At 38.0% G+C, this 19,120-nt stretch overlaps 1 protein-coding gene across 3 annotated transcripts in view; it reads right to left on the reverse strand.

Moving 5' to 3' along the window:
- LOC139937700 (uncharacterized) overlaps positions 1–19,120 on the reverse strand; it is a 134,308-nt gene that overhangs the window by 29,011 nt on the left and 86,177 nt on the right. Inside the window, exons 1-2 of one of the 3 annotated variants that reach the window (XM_071932979.1) lie at positions 18,768–18,907; positions 6,778–7,089 (exon numbers count right to left, since the gene is read on the reverse strand). In XM_071932979.1, the coding sequence (XP_071789080.1) occupies positions 6,778–7,089; positions 18,768–18,779 (324 nt within the window). In that variant the 5' untranslated portion in view covers positions 18,780–18,907. Of the gene's footprint in view, positions 1–6,777; positions 7,090–7,728; positions 7,822–18,767; positions 18,908–19,120 lie in introns of those variants that run through there. The other 2 variants (XM_071932980.1, XM_071932978.1) reach the window with 2 other exon arrangements.

A 19,120-nucleotide genomic window follows, 5' to 3' on the forward strand; every position in this document is an offset into this window, starting at 1 on the left:
TATTCCATGAAATGCTTTACTTTTTGAGAAAATATTAAAACAATATAAATTCTCGACATCGAGATTTAAGGATTTATTTTAAACACATGTCATGACATGGCGAAACGTGCCGAAACAAGGCTGGGTTTTCCCGTTATTTTCTCCCGACTCCGATGACCAATTGAGCCTAAATTTTCACAGGTTTGTTATTTTATAAAGAAGTTGTGATACACGAAGTGTGGGCCTTTGGACAAAACTGTTTACAGAAAGTGTCCAATGGCTTTTAGCGTAAAGAGTATTTCACAGATTATAGCATGACAATTTCATGTTAACATTGTTCACATCCTCATTGTGGGGCACCTTGGTTTTCCTGCTGTATTTTCAGCTAAAATCTGGAGATGATGATGATGAGCTATGGTATAATTTTTTTTTTTTTTTTTTCCTGGCTAAAAAAAATGAAATGAAGTGCCTTTATGCACCAACAGGAATCACAGGTACTGGCAGAAGACTTCAGATGGCGAACTCATAAACAAGGTCCCTGGAGGTAGCTTTTGTACCCTGGGTATAATGTGTTTGCCAACTGACCAGAAAAGGCCCCAGTGAAGTTGAATGAAACCCTCTTGTTGTGGACACACTGAGAAGATCTTTCTTTCATCCATGGCTTTTCTCTCATTAGTTGGGTCCACACAGTAAACACAATTGCAGGGAGTGATCATTCATGGGGGGCCATGAGAGATGACCCAGGGTGTGTTGGAACATAGAGTAAGGTTGGAAGTTAACTGAGGCATGGGACAGCCTAGCTATAATGTAACAGTTCATTGTGGGCATGAGAGATTGGTGTCTCTGTAAGATGGTTCAGCACTTAAAAGAATCTTGCTACTTGACAGGGTGTGTTGTACATGTAACATAGAGCAAAGATAGTTGCATCATCAACAACCTAGTTATAATGGGAGATATGTTGTAACTTAACTGAGGCATGGGACAGCCTAGTTATAATGTGACAGTTATTTGGTGGTATGAGAGATTGGTGTCTCCATAAGATGCTTCAGCACTTACAAGAATCTTGCTACTTGACAGGGTGTGTTGTACATGGGTATGGAGCAAAGTAAGTTGCATCATCAACAACCTAGTTATAATGAGAGATGACCCATGGTGTGTTTTAAGTTAACTGAGGCATGGGACAACTTTAACTAGGTAGTTATAATGTAACCTTTCTTTCATGTGGCCATAAGAGATGGATGTCTCTAGGCAGAGAGTATAGATGCTTCAACACGCGCAACAGTCTTTCTCATTGACAGGTTTTGATGATAACTTGCATTATTAACAACCTAGTTATAATGAGAGATGACCCATGGTGTGTTGTTAAGTTAACTGAGGCATGGGACAATAATGTAACCTTTCTTTCATGTGGCCATGAGAGATGGGTGTCTCTAGGCAGAGAGTATAAGATGCTTCAACATTCGCAACAGTCTTGCTACTTGACAGGTTTTGTTGTACATGTACATAAGTTGCATCATCAACAACCTAGTTATAACGAGCGATGACCCAGGGTGTGGTGTAAGTTAACTGAGGTACCGGCAACCTAGGTGTATTGAACAGTTCTTAGGGCCATGAAAGACAATCCAGAGTTGGGGGTGCCCTTTCTTGAGTAACTTTTCGTTGCCTTCTTCTACTTCTAGCTCGGCACAACGAATTCCAGACAGACAACATTGTAGCATAGCTAACTGGTTAGTCACTGAAAAGGTTCAAAGATTTTGGTACTTTTTGTAAAAAAAAACTACACCACCTCAGCAAGTAGTATTTTAAGGGAAGCTTTCTACCATCGTTATTTTCAAACGGTTTAATGTAAATCTGTGGACATTGTGTTTTATGTCCTACTGAATCCATCCAACTAGAGAGCCCAACCCTACGATAGATTGTGGAATATTTTGGGATGGTTTTAAGAATCTTACAAGGGCAAGACAGTGTCTTCTTATTTCCTACCTCCATTCTGTACAATACAAGCTTCCTCCTACCCATGCTTCCTTCAAGAATGTGTATTTATAGACTTGTGGACAAGTCGTTAATGGTCCACCGCGGTGAGATAGTCGAGTTGTCACTGCTCTTGCACGAACTGCTGTTGCCGACTTCTACTCCCCATGGAGAGTAGAAGTCGGGCAGCGCGCAGTAGTCGCGCAACCAGCAGTTTGCGCAGAGGCTGAGCACCGCTGCAACTTGATTATCTCATCGTGTGGGACCATAAACGACTTGTCCACAAGTCTAGTACATTTACTGTCTGGGATCTATCTAATGAGGCATAAGATTGCTTCCTATAGACTAAGTCAAAACACCTCCATACAAAAAAAATCACATTGATCATTCAACCTCCATGTATTGATCCAGCCTCAGGATTGATGTGGAAGAAGAAAACAGCATAATTCAGACAGACAGGATTAGCTTCAGAAAAAAAATACCAAGAAAACTATCTGCAACCCTGAAGTTGTTCAACTGCTTTTTCAAATGCACATTTTTTTTTTTTTTTTTTTGCCGTGCTGAACAGGCGTAAAATTTCACCTTTAAGCAAGGCCATTTTCATTTTGCAAAGGGTACTTCCATTGGAAAATCTTAAAGTCTATGGAAGGGGCACCAAGGTCAACACCTGAGGGCATGCATGGCCTCGTGTAATTCCAGCCCTGGCTGATGTAGAAAAGGTTACAAAATGCAAATTTCTTTGCAGATTCTACAATCAAGTCCAAATTTGAATTCAATTTAAAAACGTTGAAACAAAAGTTGTAGAGTTAAAATTTGACAGCATTAAAAAACTGTCTCCAGCTTCTCTTTTTTTTATGATTTTTTAAACACCCAAAGTGTCTCGTTCAGTTCAACACTGACAGTCAGGGCGACTACAAAGCAAGTCAAAATCAAACCAAACCCGTAACTGTCACTTTACTCCAAGACACGCCAACAGCAATCACATACAGCCACTTACGATTGCAAACATGGTGTCCCATGTTTGGTTTACGCAGCTCCAGTTACCCTAGTATTGAGCAAATATGAAGATTGTACCCTTTTTTTGAGCCAGCGTGTTGTATGAGTGACAAGCCATAACCTCAAGGGAAGAACCTGGCATAAGATCAATCATTCCTTAGCAGTGTACCCATGTGACCAGGATATGACAGCCTGATCCAGATTGCATCTATTTTCACCTAACCCCCTTGAATTTAAATCAACAATAAGGCACCAAAAAAAAACGTGTTTAGCGTCCCAGCCTGCTTCCTTTTTTTTTCATAAAACAAAAATGAAATTAATTTTTTTTTTTTTACTCATACACCGATGTGTGTTAGCACTGTATACTCAGTACTTTCCGGAGTCCTGTGAACAGATATCACAGGCATGTTACTCGGGTGGGATTCGAACCCACGACCCTTGCAATTCTAGAGCAGTGTCTTACCAACTAGACTACCGAGGTTGCCGGGTAGCTAGAGGCAGTTCGAATCCTATGTTTTGGCAATCGTTGCGGTACCCGCTGCCAAATATTCTTTATCCCCGATGCAAATTTAACATCTATTATAAACATGAAATTAACAAACAGATGCTCAGCCGGTTGTCTTTAAAAATGTGTCCACCAGCCATATGAAAAAAAAGGTCCCTCCTCCTTTCTTTATTCAAAAAGACAGTACGCTAAACATGTTTTTTTATTCATTTGGCCTATAACCAGCATCTGACTTGTAAAGCCAAACCCTCAAGGATATAAAGCTATTTAATTTGAAAATCACTGACTTCAGCTAAATTGATAAAAATGATAAAGTAGCTGATTCATTCCGAATGACAAAATAAGTTTTAGAAAAATGACTTCTTTGCTCTTTTCAAACTTGATTCCATGATATATTTGGTTAATTCTAAAACTGATTTTAGTTACAAGAAAAAACTTATTCAATACAGGCCTCGGGGCTAAATTGTTGAACAATACTCACAAACTTGTTGCCATTCTAGTTTCATTTTTACTCAACCGTTCTCTTCAACTCTGCATGGTATATAATAGCCTTGCATAGTTCATTCAATGGTTTATTGTGACAGTTGTGACATTTAAGTTTGCCCAACATCTAAGGGTCAATGCTAGGACAGATCTTATGCCAAATTCATTTATGCCTGATGCTAGTTCTCAAAACACAAAGTAGTCAGCAGAATCACCCTTTAACAATCACAGTTCCATATAAAGGACATTCAATAATGGCTGGTTTCCTGCTAAGTTTGGCTGATAAACATTAAACCATTATCAAGCTGTGATAGTCTTGCTCCCTGTGTGTAATAGCCATTACTTGAAATATCAATAAACATTCTCCTGGAAAGGTACCAGACTATTTTACCCCTCCAGCCTCGGTTTGGATTACATGGTTTTGATTGGTTTTAAGAAAAACAATATGGCTGCTAACGGTTCTCTCACCTCAGTCGCCCTGTTATTTTGGGCCCTGGGATGTACTGTGTCTATACTTAGGATGAATTGAATGTTCCATTCACTACTGTACTCCATAAAATCCATGCATGCCAACACAGCCAAAAACTAGTTTCATAACACTCCAGTCCAGACCAGACATTGCTGGCTTATTATCCTCGATACCTCAAAACAAATACTCAGCCAATCGGATTAAAAACTTAACCTAACACGCTACAATGCATGAAGTGTAAAGCAGCATTTACAACAACAAAAAAACAGACAGAAGGAGCAGACACTACAAACTCACCCTCTCATCAGCATTGCACTAGCCAGTCCTACGTATCCAACTGTACTACTATAACCACACACAGAACAAGTATGACAGCCAATCCATCTGCACAAATTCCGTCATCCCGTCCAAATGGTTCCAGCTATTTTCCCTCGATCACCTCACAATTTCCCCAATGCTGTTCTGGCAATAACACAACGGAGGTAGCAAGTACCCTGCGGCTAACACCAAAGTGGGTTTTGTTCAGCACTCCAGTTTATGAAGGGGTCTGACAAACACCCCGTGCTATTGTACTTGCCCATGTACCGGTAAGCTTGATCCCTTAGCGTGTTGGGCAAAGAAAGCCCAGTGGGGGGAAAGTAGTTTTTCTATCAGGGGACCCGATTTCACAACATCGGTGGCATTTAAAAACTGCTGAATGGCGACTGTGAAAACTTGTTAATAGATTTCTGCGGTTTCCTTGTGCCGACTTGACAATGGCTGGGAAGGAAATAGTACCAGCTAGTAATTATGTCATCTACTCTGAGTCCATGCCAACTAAGGAGAGTCTGAATAAAACCGATTGTGATCGCTGAAAATAGAATATCTGCGAAGTCTTAATGTAGACAGTTCCCATGTATGGTTGAAGCTCCTGGACTAATGTGTGACAGGTTTGATAATTGGGTGGTCATTATATAAGGGATAGGCGGTTGAGGATGAGATCAAAATTATAATGGGTCCGAGGGGGCCTTGACTACAAGCTGATGGAGCTCAATGACTTCCATTCCAGAAGAGAGAGACAAATCAAGATGTAACCAGTAACAACTCAGTCATTAAAGGCACTGGACACCTTTTGTAATTTGTCAAAGACCAGTATTCTCACTTGGTGGTTTCCAACACACAGTAAGCATGAAATTAAAAATCTGTGCAAATTTGAACTCATTTGGTCATCGAAGTTGTAAGAAAATAATAAATAAAAAAAAACACCCTTGTTGCACAAACTTGTGTGCTTTGAGATGCCCCAAAAAGTATTAAAAGACTTCAGGCCTAAAGCTTTTTAATAATACCGAGTGAGACATTACCTCTTTCTCAAAAACCATGTAACCAGAGCATCAGAGAGAGCCGTTTCTCTGAATTTTTTTAAACTACCACGGCTCTCCTTTGCTCGTTACCAAGTAAGTTTTTATGCCTACAAATTATTTTGAGCAATTACTAACAGTGTTCAGTGCCTTTAAACGTCTCGTACTGCATTCATCACTGCGAGAAATTACTGTGTAAACACTACCCGATCTACGGCAGGGCATTGAGAATAGTATTTATATCATTATAAAAGCTGTAGTCTTGACTGCATTTGTTTTGGTTGCCACGACGGACGCAAATAGAAATATCCAATTACAAGAAATGAAAGGGTATGATTTTGTTTATTGAGATGACATGAGAAGAGATATCTGTCTAAAGAGTGGAATTGTAAATGGGAGTTCGCCAAATGGAATATTTTTTCACTTTTTGCAGGATTTGATCACTCCAAATATTATAATAAGGTGTGAAAATACATAATCTCTATTTTTACTTTTCCTTAAAAATGGAAACTTGATAAGTATCAGATCAAAGCATTCTAAAGTAAGAAACTTTTTACTGCTTGTTTCTTTCATCCCAAATATTTCCTTCTTGCGACCATTTTTGGCTGATTTCAAAATCAAATGAAATATTTGATCTATTTATTGGCCTTTAAATGTCCTTGACATTTCAAGAAAATTCCTACCACAAATTACTTAATAAAGCGAGCAACCATTAAACATCAGCTTTCTACCACATGTAGTTTCCGAACTTCACAAGAGCTGGCTTAGGAGTTGATATTTGAGAGGGCAAGGCTATTTTCAGAAGCACCAAGGCGATTGCCTGCGTGTAATTCTCCAGTGCAAATTTACAATTTCTCCATAGGGTGCCCTTTACCAAGGAGAAAAGGCCTTGGTGCCCTTGCCCTTTCAAAAACGAAGCATATCGGCCTGGAGGGGCTGGAGACCAGGGGCCATGGCCACTATGTAAATCCGGGCCTGCAAGAGTGATGTTGACAACAAATTCCTAGTCGGAAAAAAAAAATTGAGATAAATCTTACCTCGCTTGGTTCGACCTGATACTCTTGAGCCACGGAACACTCGATCGTCGTCCCGCCAGGAGACAGGTCAAGGGTCGAGTACGGCGGCGGCATATCCATCGGACCAATCACAGGCGTCGGAGTGGACATGTCATCCATGAACTCATTGGACTCTACCAGCACCCTGTCGTTGGAGATTGCCGTGTACTCCGGTGGGGAGTAAGGAGGAGGGGGTGCGATGGGCGGGGTGAAGATGGAGTCAGTCGGCATGATGATGTCGCTGAAGAAGGAATCTCTCGCTAGGTTACTGCACTGTGAACGACGGACGACCATCTGTAGGGAAATACAAGAAACGTCTTCAATCATTGACTAAATTATTCAGGAGAGATAGGAATATATCATCCATGAAGGAAACCGTGAATAAATTAACGGTGGATACCCAGACAGATACTTCAAATATGATCCTGTATCTTTACAAACCTTTATTAAAGTATAAAAATCTTTGCCTATGAGCAAACAGCAATAATGAATACAGATTCAAATACATCAAATTGGGATCAGACTATTTGTTCCCTTCCAGCCCTGGCCTGTATGCTTCGTTTTTTGAAAGGACGAGGGCACCAAGGCATTTTCTACTCGAATCCAGTATGCAGTGGTTACTGCACACTATTAATATTATGGACTACTCTTGCATCTATCGGGGATAAAGAACAATGGCTTACGCAAAATAGTGGGGACAACTCAGGCTCAACAAGAAGACAAACAATAGGACAAAGAAAGCAAAACAAAAAAAGTTATAAAATAGTATGTTTTATCTGTGTACAGTTTTGGGCAAACCAACCCACCACCCTCCTTCAACCAAAGAGTCTCCATGTGCCCAAAGAACAATAATTTGGTTTTACAATTTTACAGTAATCATTTCTCATCCCTAATGCAATTACTTCATCTATAGAACAGTTCACTGTACCTTACCTTAAACTTTACAAATTCAACCAGCCGGTACTGAAGTTAAAGTTATCCCTATTTAATAATACTGCAACATCAATGATCAGCTCTCTAGTCTCAACAAACCTCTTACACAAAGTGATTATAAATACAGCCCTCCAGGCAGCTCCTTCAGTGTTTAAACTCAGAGGGTTTTCATCACCACTGGCTAGATTACTAAATCAAGCAAGTGATGTATTGACAGAATACTTAGCGAACAACTCATATTGACAGACTTAAGGACTTAATCGGAAACACAATCAGCAGAGGAGAGTCTTCCATTAAACTCTACTGACCCCCAAGAAGGTGTGACCCTGTTACCTACATGATAATCATCGCTTGAACATACAATGTCTTTAAGTTTGATTACGGTTTACATCATTAGTTTTTCAAAGAGTGAAATCATTTCAATTAGCACAATCTACAACCAATCTGCTGATCCCATCCAAGCTCCAAGAAGGTGTGACCATGTTGTGTGGTTATAATCACCTTGAACATACATTGTCTTCAAAAAGGTTCTGATTGCACCATATTTTTTTGTCCAAAGGGTGAAAACATTTCAGCAAGCACACCCTCAAACAATCTGAGAAAACTTCAGCAAATTATGTGGTCATGTTTTAGTAAAATCATAGAAAAACCGTTAAGTGATTTTTTATTTGTGTTTTAACCCATTGACACAAATGTGTGAAAAGCACTGTTGCTTAGTACTTTTCCCAAATCCTGTAAACAGAACCCACAGGCATATTATTACTCTGATGGGATTCGAACCCACAACGTTTACCATTCTAGAGCTGGAGTACAGTCCTTGTCACGCATCGGTGTATGGGCAAAACACAAATAGTATTCTTCAACCCTACTGCGAATTCAACAGGCGTACTCCTTGCAACAACTATCACCAGTAAGGCCAAATAAAAATAAATAACAGTTGATCGTCCGGATTTTTCAAAAAAGAGGAGGATGAGGGCCTTACTATTTACTATTTTGTTTCAAGATGGCTGCTTAGTATTTCAAATCAAACAGGCCACCAATTTTCAGTTTGAATCAACCGCAAACTTATTTATACCTATTAGTTGCATGAGGACCTGCCTGTGTTAACCCTAATTACACTAACAGGGTCGGATAACACTAAAAAGATTTGCTGGTAGACATTCACTAGGATTGTATTATGAAACAGACGGTAAAAAGTGTTTGAGAGCATCACGTTAGATTCGGGAAAAGCTCCTAGGCAAGTCCTTTTGAAAAGATCAATTAAAAAAACTTCTTCCTTTTTTTTTACAAAAATAGTATAAAAAAAAGGATGTGGCTCCAAAAAAGGATGCGGGCGGGGACGATCAACTGTTTTGGTTTTTTTTTTTTTGGCCTAACGGTGGTTTTGGAGGTATTCAAATGCTATTCCTTCAAATTTGACAGACAATCAGAAGAATGTTTTTTACTGGAGGAATGCCACTGATATGAACTTTATTATCAGTAACCTTTTGGATTGTCTGATTATAGTGTTCCTTGAAAAAAAAAATGCCTGGAATAAATTTACTCTCTCCCCAAAAACTAATTAACACTTTAATGTAAAGAGCTTAACATAACATTTCCAACGGATTCAGGTGATGTAGGCTACAGGTATTAGGCATTATTAGTAACTTATTAAATATCTGTGGGCACTGTACTTAACGAGTGCCATGTTTGCCAACGGGGTTTGGCCTGTCACTTTGTCACTTTGCGTGGAAGGATGACTAGATTAATTGATGAGGGAATTGACCAGGGTGTGAAGCGAGGGAGCAAAGATTAAAACTGCATTTGCAGCAAATCACTCTCGTCTTAAAACTTGTCCATGAAACAGAAAGCTTTGGGGAAAAAATGATGACCATAATTTTATGAATTTAATTGTTGCAAGGAATTGTTATTTTCAAATGTGCCCCAAAAAAGGGTTTAAAATATTTTATTAGGCATCGAAAACTGCAGTTTAATGTACTTCTCATCTTAAAACTGTTCCACACATCAAAAAGCATTGGGGGAAAAAAAAAAAAAACCACACAATTTTCATGATTTAATTTGTTGCACGGGATCTTTGTTCGGGGGTGCCAGTCAGAAGCCATACAACCGTTAACTGCCGTGTAGCCAGGGATCACACCCAAATTACGATACAACCTATGGCTTCTGACTGGCACCCCCGAACAAAGATATTGACAAAATAGGGACACCGCCAATATAGGGCTAGATAGCTCAGTTGGTAGAGCGACGGCACGTTAATCCGGAGGTCGTTGGTTCGAATCCCACTCTAGTCAATTCTTTGTTCAACCCCAAAAATCATTTACAAATTTACCCAGTCAGGTTCCCTTGAGGTTTATGTAAAAGGAAAACCACGCAATTTCGAGGCAAGTTTGTGTGGATCATTATTCTACTTTTAAAACATCTTTCCAACCATATGCATTTCATAACAAATGGCTTCAAATGCTTTTCAAAGACCAACTCGACCGATCCAAGACAACCTGTTCCTTTAATACTGCACCAGGAAACAAAAAACAATTTGATGATTTAATTTTGGTCAGGGGTTTTGAGAAGATTTTTTTGTTCAAATGTGCAAAACAGTTTGAAAAAAATGTTGGTTATCGTTCTTTAAAGTTTATGCAAATGGTATAAGGCAACATGCCTCGCAACACTGCGAGGTTAATGACATCAAATTACAGAGCTCATCTGCAGGGTATCTGTTGCCCACAGCCAAAAGAAAAATGCGCTGTTTGCTCTGATCAACATGTTTTTAAATCTTCTTTAAGCTATTTTGTCTTCTGAGGCCCTCCATATAAAAATCATTCTTTATCTACAGTATTGCATCTCAGAAGGCTGGCTGTTTTTGGGTTTTTTTTTTTTGTTTGGGGGGGGGGGGGGTGGGGTTTTCAGTGTAAACCCTAGAGCTTAAAAACAGAGGCATTGGTATCAAGTGTTTACACAGCTCAACAACATTTCTTAGATGATTGAAAATGTTCCCAGTTAACTTTAAAAAGAAAAAAGAAAAAAAATATTGGAATACAAAGTTTGAGTTATGAACTTATTAGTGTTTCTGTGGGGCCAGCTTTGGATATGGTGCTGATAACCAGGGGTAAAACAAATAATTGCCAAAAAAAAAAAAAAAAAAAAAAAAACAGCAACCAAAAACATAAAAGTAAAAAACATAAATATTCAGCGAAAATCCGTTTACATCAGACAACCCCTCTCACAGAAAAGATTATTTGTGATTGTTCAACGACAAATAAATGAGTCACAGGCAAAACAACAACTCAGTCGAGAAAGCTCAACAACCAAACTGCAAACAACATGTAACCGATCATACATGATCAGATTACCACACAATGACAGAACAGTCAGCAATGCATTAACACTGTGTCATTGAGCTGCTATGTACACATAGTATGGAGAGGGTACATGTAAACTAATCCCTAACCAGTGGCATACATCAGAACCTACTTGACTGATGGCGACAGGTAACCATTATCAGTTGAAACGATTCAATCATTTTACAATTACACAGTAAACTGGTTTGTACAACAAGTAGGCAGGTATCCAAGCTTTCAAGAGGTGTACAGACTTCACAAACTGTGTACATTCCCCTTTACAAACTTGTTACTCGCCTCCATGGTTGTGTACTCAACACTTAAAATAAATCCGTAGTTCTCGATATCGAAGAATTGATATTGTTTTAATGTTTTCTCAGAAAGTAAAGCATTTCATGGAATAATATTTCAAGACAAGTCTTTCACCATTACCTTCTGTAAACCCTGTAAGTTGTTTGTAAATCTGTGAACTTTTATTTTTTTTTCTGTTCCGAAAGTGTCTAATGGCTTTTAAGCCATTGGACCCTTTCGGTAAACAGTGTTGTCCAAGGCCCACACTTTGTGTACCACAACTTCTATATCAAATAACAAACCTGTGAAAATTTAGGCTCAATCAGTCATCGGAGTCGGGAGAAAACAACGAAAAAACCCACCCTTGTTTCCGCGCGTTTCGCCGTGTCATGACATGTGTTTAAAATAAATCCGTAATTCTTGTTAACGAGAATTTGTATTGTTTTGCTGTTTTCTCAAAAAGTAAAGCATTTCATGGAATAATATTTCAAGAGAAGTCTTTCACCATTGCCTTCTGTAAACCCTGTAAGTTATTTGTAAATCTGTGAACTTTTTTTTTTTTCTGTTACGAAAGTGTCTAATGGCTTTAAAAGGGACTCATCCTAAACTACACAGACCTAAAGAGCAAAATATGAAAAAGTACATGTACACACAAACAAAGTACAATGAATGTAAACTAAACTCAATCAACACATACACTCCTAAGCATCTAAATTCCAAATTTAAATTAGATTGACCTAAAACCCAAGACGATCAGAGCATACTGATCAAAAGGTTGAGTTGAAACCAACGGTTCTTTTCAGAACCACCCCAACTCATTAGAGATAGTCATTACATGGTGTTACCGCAAACCTTTCCAAATCAGATTTCCACCATGCAAAGTTTCAAATCCTACTTAGATTGACCTACACAAAATACTTTCTAAACAAACTTACTGCAAGCATCCATGAACAAAATGAAGACAATTCTTCCTCTGTGATGCGATCAAACTCAAAGCTGTTTCTTCTCAAATCAATGAGGTATTTGTACTCGATTTAGATCTTTAGTTGAAGTCTCTACATCTCATGATGTAAACAGTATATCTACAGACTGACATCTCCCAGCAGGTCAACCCTGGATAAACTAGGGCAATCTCTTCTTAATGAGCTAACCAGTGATAACTTGACCTTGTCCTTCTTCAACCCACTCTCCCCCAGTCCTATACCCCCTAATTCCCTTCCGGATCAATTACATGTATCTTCAAAAGCTGTCACAAACAACTGCCATTCGATCTGCAGCACACTCCTGTTACAGACAATGGACACTATTGGTAATTGTCAAAGACCAGTCCTAAAGTAACAAACTTGTGAAAATTTGAGCTCAATTGGTCGTTGGAGTTGCGATATACCTATGAAAGAAAAACACACCCTTGTCATACGAAGTTGTGTGCGTTTAGATGGTTGATTTCGAGACCTCAAGTTCTGCGTTTAGATGGTTGATTTCGAGACCTCAAGTTCTAAACTTGAGGTCTTGAAATTAAATTCATGGAAAATTACATCTTTCTCGAAAACTACGTCACTTCAGAGGGAGCCGTTTCTCACAATGTTTTATACTATCAACCTCTCCCCATTACTCGTTACCAAGTGAGGTTTTATGGTGATAATTATTTTGAATAATTACCAAGTGTCCACTGCCTTTAAAGACAGTGGACACTATTGGTAATTGTCAAAGACCAGTCTTCTCACTTGGTGTATCTCAACATATGCATGAAATAACAAACCTATGAAAGTTTGAGCTCAATTGGTCGTCGGAGTTGCGTGATAACTATGAAAGAAAGAAACATCCTTGTCACACGAAGTTGTGTGCTTTCAGATGCTTGATTTCGAGACCTCAAAATTCTTAACTCGAGGTCTCGAAATCAAATGGAAAATTATTTCTTTCTCAAAAACTATGTCACTTCAGAGGGAGCCGTTTCTCACAATGTTTTATACTATCAACCTCTCCCTATTACTCATAACCAAATGAGGTTTTATGGTGATAATTATTTTGAGTAATTACCAATAGTGTCCAGTGCCTTTAAGCTTCAAGTGATTCTAGTGCAGCTAGACTACTGCCATGGTGGATCTACACCCCTATCCTGTAGCTTCAACTTCAAGCGATTCTAACAATTACAAAGCGGCCTTCTTTAAAAAGTTACTCAATAATTTTAAATTAGTTGAGCCTTACCTCCATGGTCCAGCAAAATATTGGGTATAAATTCCTTGATATGGTAATGTTGCCTTTGCAAGCTGTACATAAAGTATTGTCATGTAAATGTTAAACGAAAGAAGACTGCCTCATCCTTGGTCGCTGCATTTGAGAACTGTCTGGTAGTCTTACGAAATAGTTCTGGGAGTATGTACTTGCAAGATGGACCACCCTCAGGCACATTATCAGACATTTGGAAACAGTATCCTCTAAATAAACAGTTCTATCAGACCCAAACTGGGCCCATCAGTCAGGATCGTTCTCTTTGTTTATTGCTGAGAAATGATGACCATTTATGGTCATTTTTTTATAGAAATGCTTGATGTACTTAGATATTGGGGGGGGGGGGTGTAATTTCACACCCTTGTGAGTGGTTTATCTACCAAACCACTCCCTATGGTCAGCTGACTATCTTGTCTTACTTTGTTGTTGGTTTAAAGGCAGTGGACACTATTGGTAATTACTCAAAATAATGATTAGCATAAAACCTTTCTTGGTGACAAGTAATGGGGAGAGGTTGATGGTATAAAACACTGTGAGAAACGGCTCCCTCTGAAGTGCCATAGTTTTCGAGAAAGAAGTAATTTTCCACGAATTTGATTTCAAGACCTCAGATTTAGAACTTGAGGTCTCGAAATCAACCATCTAAATGCACACAACTTCGTGTGACATGGGTGTTTTTTTCTTTCATTATTATTTCGCAAGTTCCATGACTGATTGAGCTCAAATTTTCAAAGGTTAGTTATATTATGCATATGTTGAGATACACCAACTGTGCAGACAAGTCTTTGGCAATTACCAATAGTGTCCACTGCCTTTAAAGTCCCTCTACTTTTTCTTCCAATCCTTCACAGTGAATGTTCTGTCACAACAAACATTAACAATAACATGACGATTTTGAGGAACCTTGAACAGTCACATGTATTTTTATTTATTTAGGAATCTTCAGCGAGTGAGGAATTATCCTTAATTTACTGAAGCTAAATTTACCCAAACCAACCATAAATGAGTGAGAACCCATAAGTTATGTTATTCTTCTCAATGTGTAGGACAAAAATTAAACATCCCATGTGTTTGTTACATCAATCTTGAGGAAGAGGTTGCAGTTCCTTCTTTAGCCTCAGCTGTAAAGCAACTTACATGTGTATACTCAGAAATCACAACAGCAAGGCGAGATTATTAATCTCTCTAAACAATTGTAAGTGCAAAGAAATTAACAGAGAAGGTATTGAAAGTAGCCTCATTTCTCAAATCCAAATTGGAAACAATTTCACAAAAGAAAAACAAGCAGTTGAAGTGATCTCCGAAGGTCACATTTTTTTCTAGCGACATTAATTAGGGCAATCCTTTGGAATGACCTTATCTATTCAAGATGGGGTTTTTTTCTTTCCTTTTTTTTTCTGGAGAATAAATTACGAGATCTTCTCTCAGGGGAAATCTATTTATGAGTGTGGGGAGGTTTTATTTATTTCAAATATCTGGTATTATTTGTCAGCAGTTAATGGCATCTGCCTGGTGACCGAACAGCTGCTATTTTACTTCAAAAAAAGTTATAACAGCCTGAAGACTTGGTGGGGCTCAAAATAGGATGGAAACATTTTTGACATAATATAGTTACAGGGAGGGTGCTTAGGGTTTATAAAGAAATGCTCAAGTTTTGAGGAGAATTTATTAACATTGTTAAGTTTTATCTAGACTTCAAAAAGTTCAAAATGCTGCTAGGCTTGTCTGTTGGACACCAAGATTATTTTATTGACATTTGAGGACCTTCCATGACAAAGTACCCTGCCTGTGATGTGTTGCATATTAAAGGCAGTGGACACTATTGGTAATTAATTAAAAATAATTATTAGCATAAAACATCACTCGTTAACGAGTAATGGGGAGAGGTTGATAGTATAAAACATTGTGAGAAACAGCTCCTTCTGAAGTGACGTAGTTTTTGAGAAGAAGACATTTAACAAAGAATTTGATTTTGAGACTTCAAGTTTAGAATTTGAGGTCGCGAAATCAAGCATCTAAAAGCACACAACTCCGTGTGACTAGGGTGTTTTTTCTTTCATAGTTATCTCGCAACTCCGACGACCAATCGAGCTCAAATTTTCACAGGTTTGTTATTTTATGCATATATGTTGATATACACCAAGTGAGAAGACTGGTCTTTGACAATTTCCAATAGTGTCCACTGTCTTTAAAGACTATTCCAACTTTTCTTCAACTCTTATTCAAATCGTTACTTTTAAAATTCTGGGTAATCCCCAGATTTGAGAGAACTGGAAAACTTCTGCTTGAAGTGGCACCCATATTGTTAATGATATTTAAATATGATTTATTTTTGAAAACGGGATACCAGTAAAAAAGTTCTCTTACAAATACACAAATACTATTCGCCTTTTGTATGTTTCTGTTACCATACCGAATATACTCTCTTAGAAACCAGCCGTCGATTTCACAAAGAGTTAGGACTCGTCTTATCTCGAGTTAGGACGAGTAACTCGTCCTAACTTAGGATTAATCTTAAGGTCTGCATGCTACAGTGCAGGGTTGGGACTCGTCCTAAGTCCTAAGATTAGTCTTAAGTTAGGAAGAGTTTTGTGAAATCGACGGCAGTATCTTTTTATTACCCCTTTACAAATATATTCCAATGGGCATCTGACAGATCGATGATTGGTTAAAAACTCCATCAGCAATCCTTACACAGACATACATCTGTCAGTGTACACCATAAATGTTACCAGTGGCCCAGCAGGGGACCAGTGTCAACCTCATTGAGTGACATGAATGCACTTCATCTGTCAAGTGCTCTTCACATTTTGAAATGTCTTGAGCATTATGTCTTCATCAGAGGAAAGTGATCTCATTAATAGTGGAGGAGGCTTGACAAGTACAAGATATCTTGTCTCAGAAAAACAGATGTTGCAAAATGCATTTAAAGGGTCTATGTAACTTTTGTAGGACAAAAAAACACAATGTCCACAGATTTACACTAAACTTACACAGTTTAAAGATAATGATAGTAGAAAGCTTCCCCGAAAATATTACGTGCTGAGGTGCTGTAGTTTTGGGGAAATGAGTAAAACAATGTCATGAAAATAATTTTTGTCTCATGAGACGAAAATTATTTTAATCATTTACAAATGTATTTTCATGACATTGTTTTACTAATTTCTCAAAAACTACAGCACCTCAGTAAGTAATATTTGAAGGGAAGTTTTCCACTATCATTATCTTCAAACCCTGTAAGTTTAATGTAAATCTATGGACATTTTGAAAAAGTAAACCAAATCCTTTAAAGCCATTGGACACTTTCGGAACAGAAAAAAATTAAATGTTCACAGATTTACAAACAACTTACAGGGTTTACAGAAGGTAATGTCGAAAGACTTCTCTTGAAATATTATTCCATGAAACACTTTACTTTTTGAAAAAACATTAAAACAATATCAATTCTCGATATCGAGAATTACAAATTTATTTTAAACACATGTCATGACACGGCGAAACGCGCAGATGCAAGGGTGGGTTTCCCGTTATTTTCTCCCGACTCCGATGACCAATTGAGCCTAAATTTTCACAGGTTTGTTATTTTATATAGAAGTAATGATACACGAAGTGTGGGCCTTGGACAATACTGTTTACTGAAAGTGTGTATGACTTTAAAGGTATTATACAGGATTAAAAATCAGGATAGAAAACATAATTGTTTAATTTGGGACTGAAAGTTCATTCTAAAAACAAAACAAAAATCTTTTAAATATTCCCCTCTGAAATGATGTCATATTCTAATTTGGTTTTTCCAACTGAAATTACAAATGTGTTTCAGGCATGGTTTTTCAACATTTTCTACTAACTCACACAAAAGATTTAAAGGCAGTGGACACTATTGGTAATTACTCAAAACAATTATTAACATAAAACCTTACTTGGTAACGAGTAATGGAGAGGTTGATAGCATAAAACATTGGGAGAAACGGCTCCCTCTGAAATTGACATAGTTTTCGAGAAAGAAGTGAAGTAGGATTTGAAACTTTGCATGGTGGAGATAAGATATAGAAGAGTTTGCGGTAACACCATGTAATAACAATCTCTAAGAAAGAAGTTATTTTCCATGAATTTGATTTTGAGACCTCAGATTTAGAATTTGAGGTGACAAGGTTTTTTTTTTTTTTTTTAATATCTCGCAACTTTGATGACCAATTGAGCTCAAAATACACACGCTTGTTACTTTATGCATATGTTGAGATACACCAAGTGAGAAGACTGGTCTTTGACAATTACCAATAGTGTCTAGTGCATTAAGTGTGTGATTAATCACACAAGAACATGAACAGTATCTATTTCAGCTCTACCAACCTTTCAAGGTGCTGAGTTAAATTAATTTCATAGGTCAAAAAGTTCTTCCAGAGGTAAGGAGAATTCCAATCGAACTAATGACAACTTTAGATCCTGGCATGAAACAATGGCCATGGCCTCACACAAGAAAATTCCTTCACTCAGACCAAAGAGCTGTGCTCAGACGTAGTTCAGAAAATCTCAAACTTCTTGTTGATGCTTGGGTTTTTATTAAGGATTTTTTTTTTTTTCCATTGATATGGCAGATCAAATTTATTTATTTTGATCTGCTCTTAAAAGATAACTAGCTTCTCACTCTACCATGTTTACATAACGAAGAGGTTCACATGTGGCATTAGCGAACATTGACTTTAACATCAAAATGCCACGAGCAGATTAAAGGTATCAATTCGACGCAACAAACTTGTGTAAGATGTAAGTTTCAAAGGACAGTTTTTTAAACTTTAGCAAAACAAAATTGTCTCTGAAAATACAAAAAATACACATACATCCAGTGTACTCTACATGTAATACAGGCCTACACTTCACTGACCATAAAGTGAATATCCCACTTTAAAAACAATGTAATACCCAACTGTTCTAATCTTACTGTTCAACGTTTCTCTTTAAGTAGGATTTGAAACTTTGCATGGTGGAAATATGATATAGAAGAGTTTGCGGTAACACCATGTAATAACAATCTCTAAATGAGTTGGGGGTGGTTCTGAAAAGAACCGTTGGATTAACTCGACGTTTCGATGAGTATGCTCTGATCGTCTTCTGGTTTCTCTTTAACTTAAAAAAAACAAGAACTGCCTCAATCCTATCCATGAAACATAGCTACATGTAATTTACCTTTGACACCATCACATGAAGTGCATTCCGAAAACCTCAGAGTATTAAATTCACACTCCTGGATCCCTGTAAACACCAACTGCTTCAAACCTTTTAGGCAAAACTCTTGGAGTTATTTCCCCCGCCCGCTGTGTCAGGACAGATCTTACCTGTGCCTGGTCGACATCTGGCTCCAAATTTAGCATCAGTTTCCATCTACCTGGAGAGCCAACAACTATCGGATTTTGGCGTGTCTCTCTCTCTCTGGGAAGGTCTCACACTAAGAAGGTCTCTAGAACTTAAGGTCTTCTAGAAGTTCCGAAACTACATACTTAACTCTAACGCATCAGGCAGATTGACTCATAACACACCAA

Source organism: Asterias amurensis, chromosome 5 (genome assembly GCF_032118995.1).
Source record: "Asterias amurensis chromosome 5, ASM3211899v1".
Taxonomy (NCBI): Eukaryota; Metazoa; Echinodermata; class Asteroidea; order Forcipulatida; family Asteriidae; genus Asterias; species Asterias amurensis.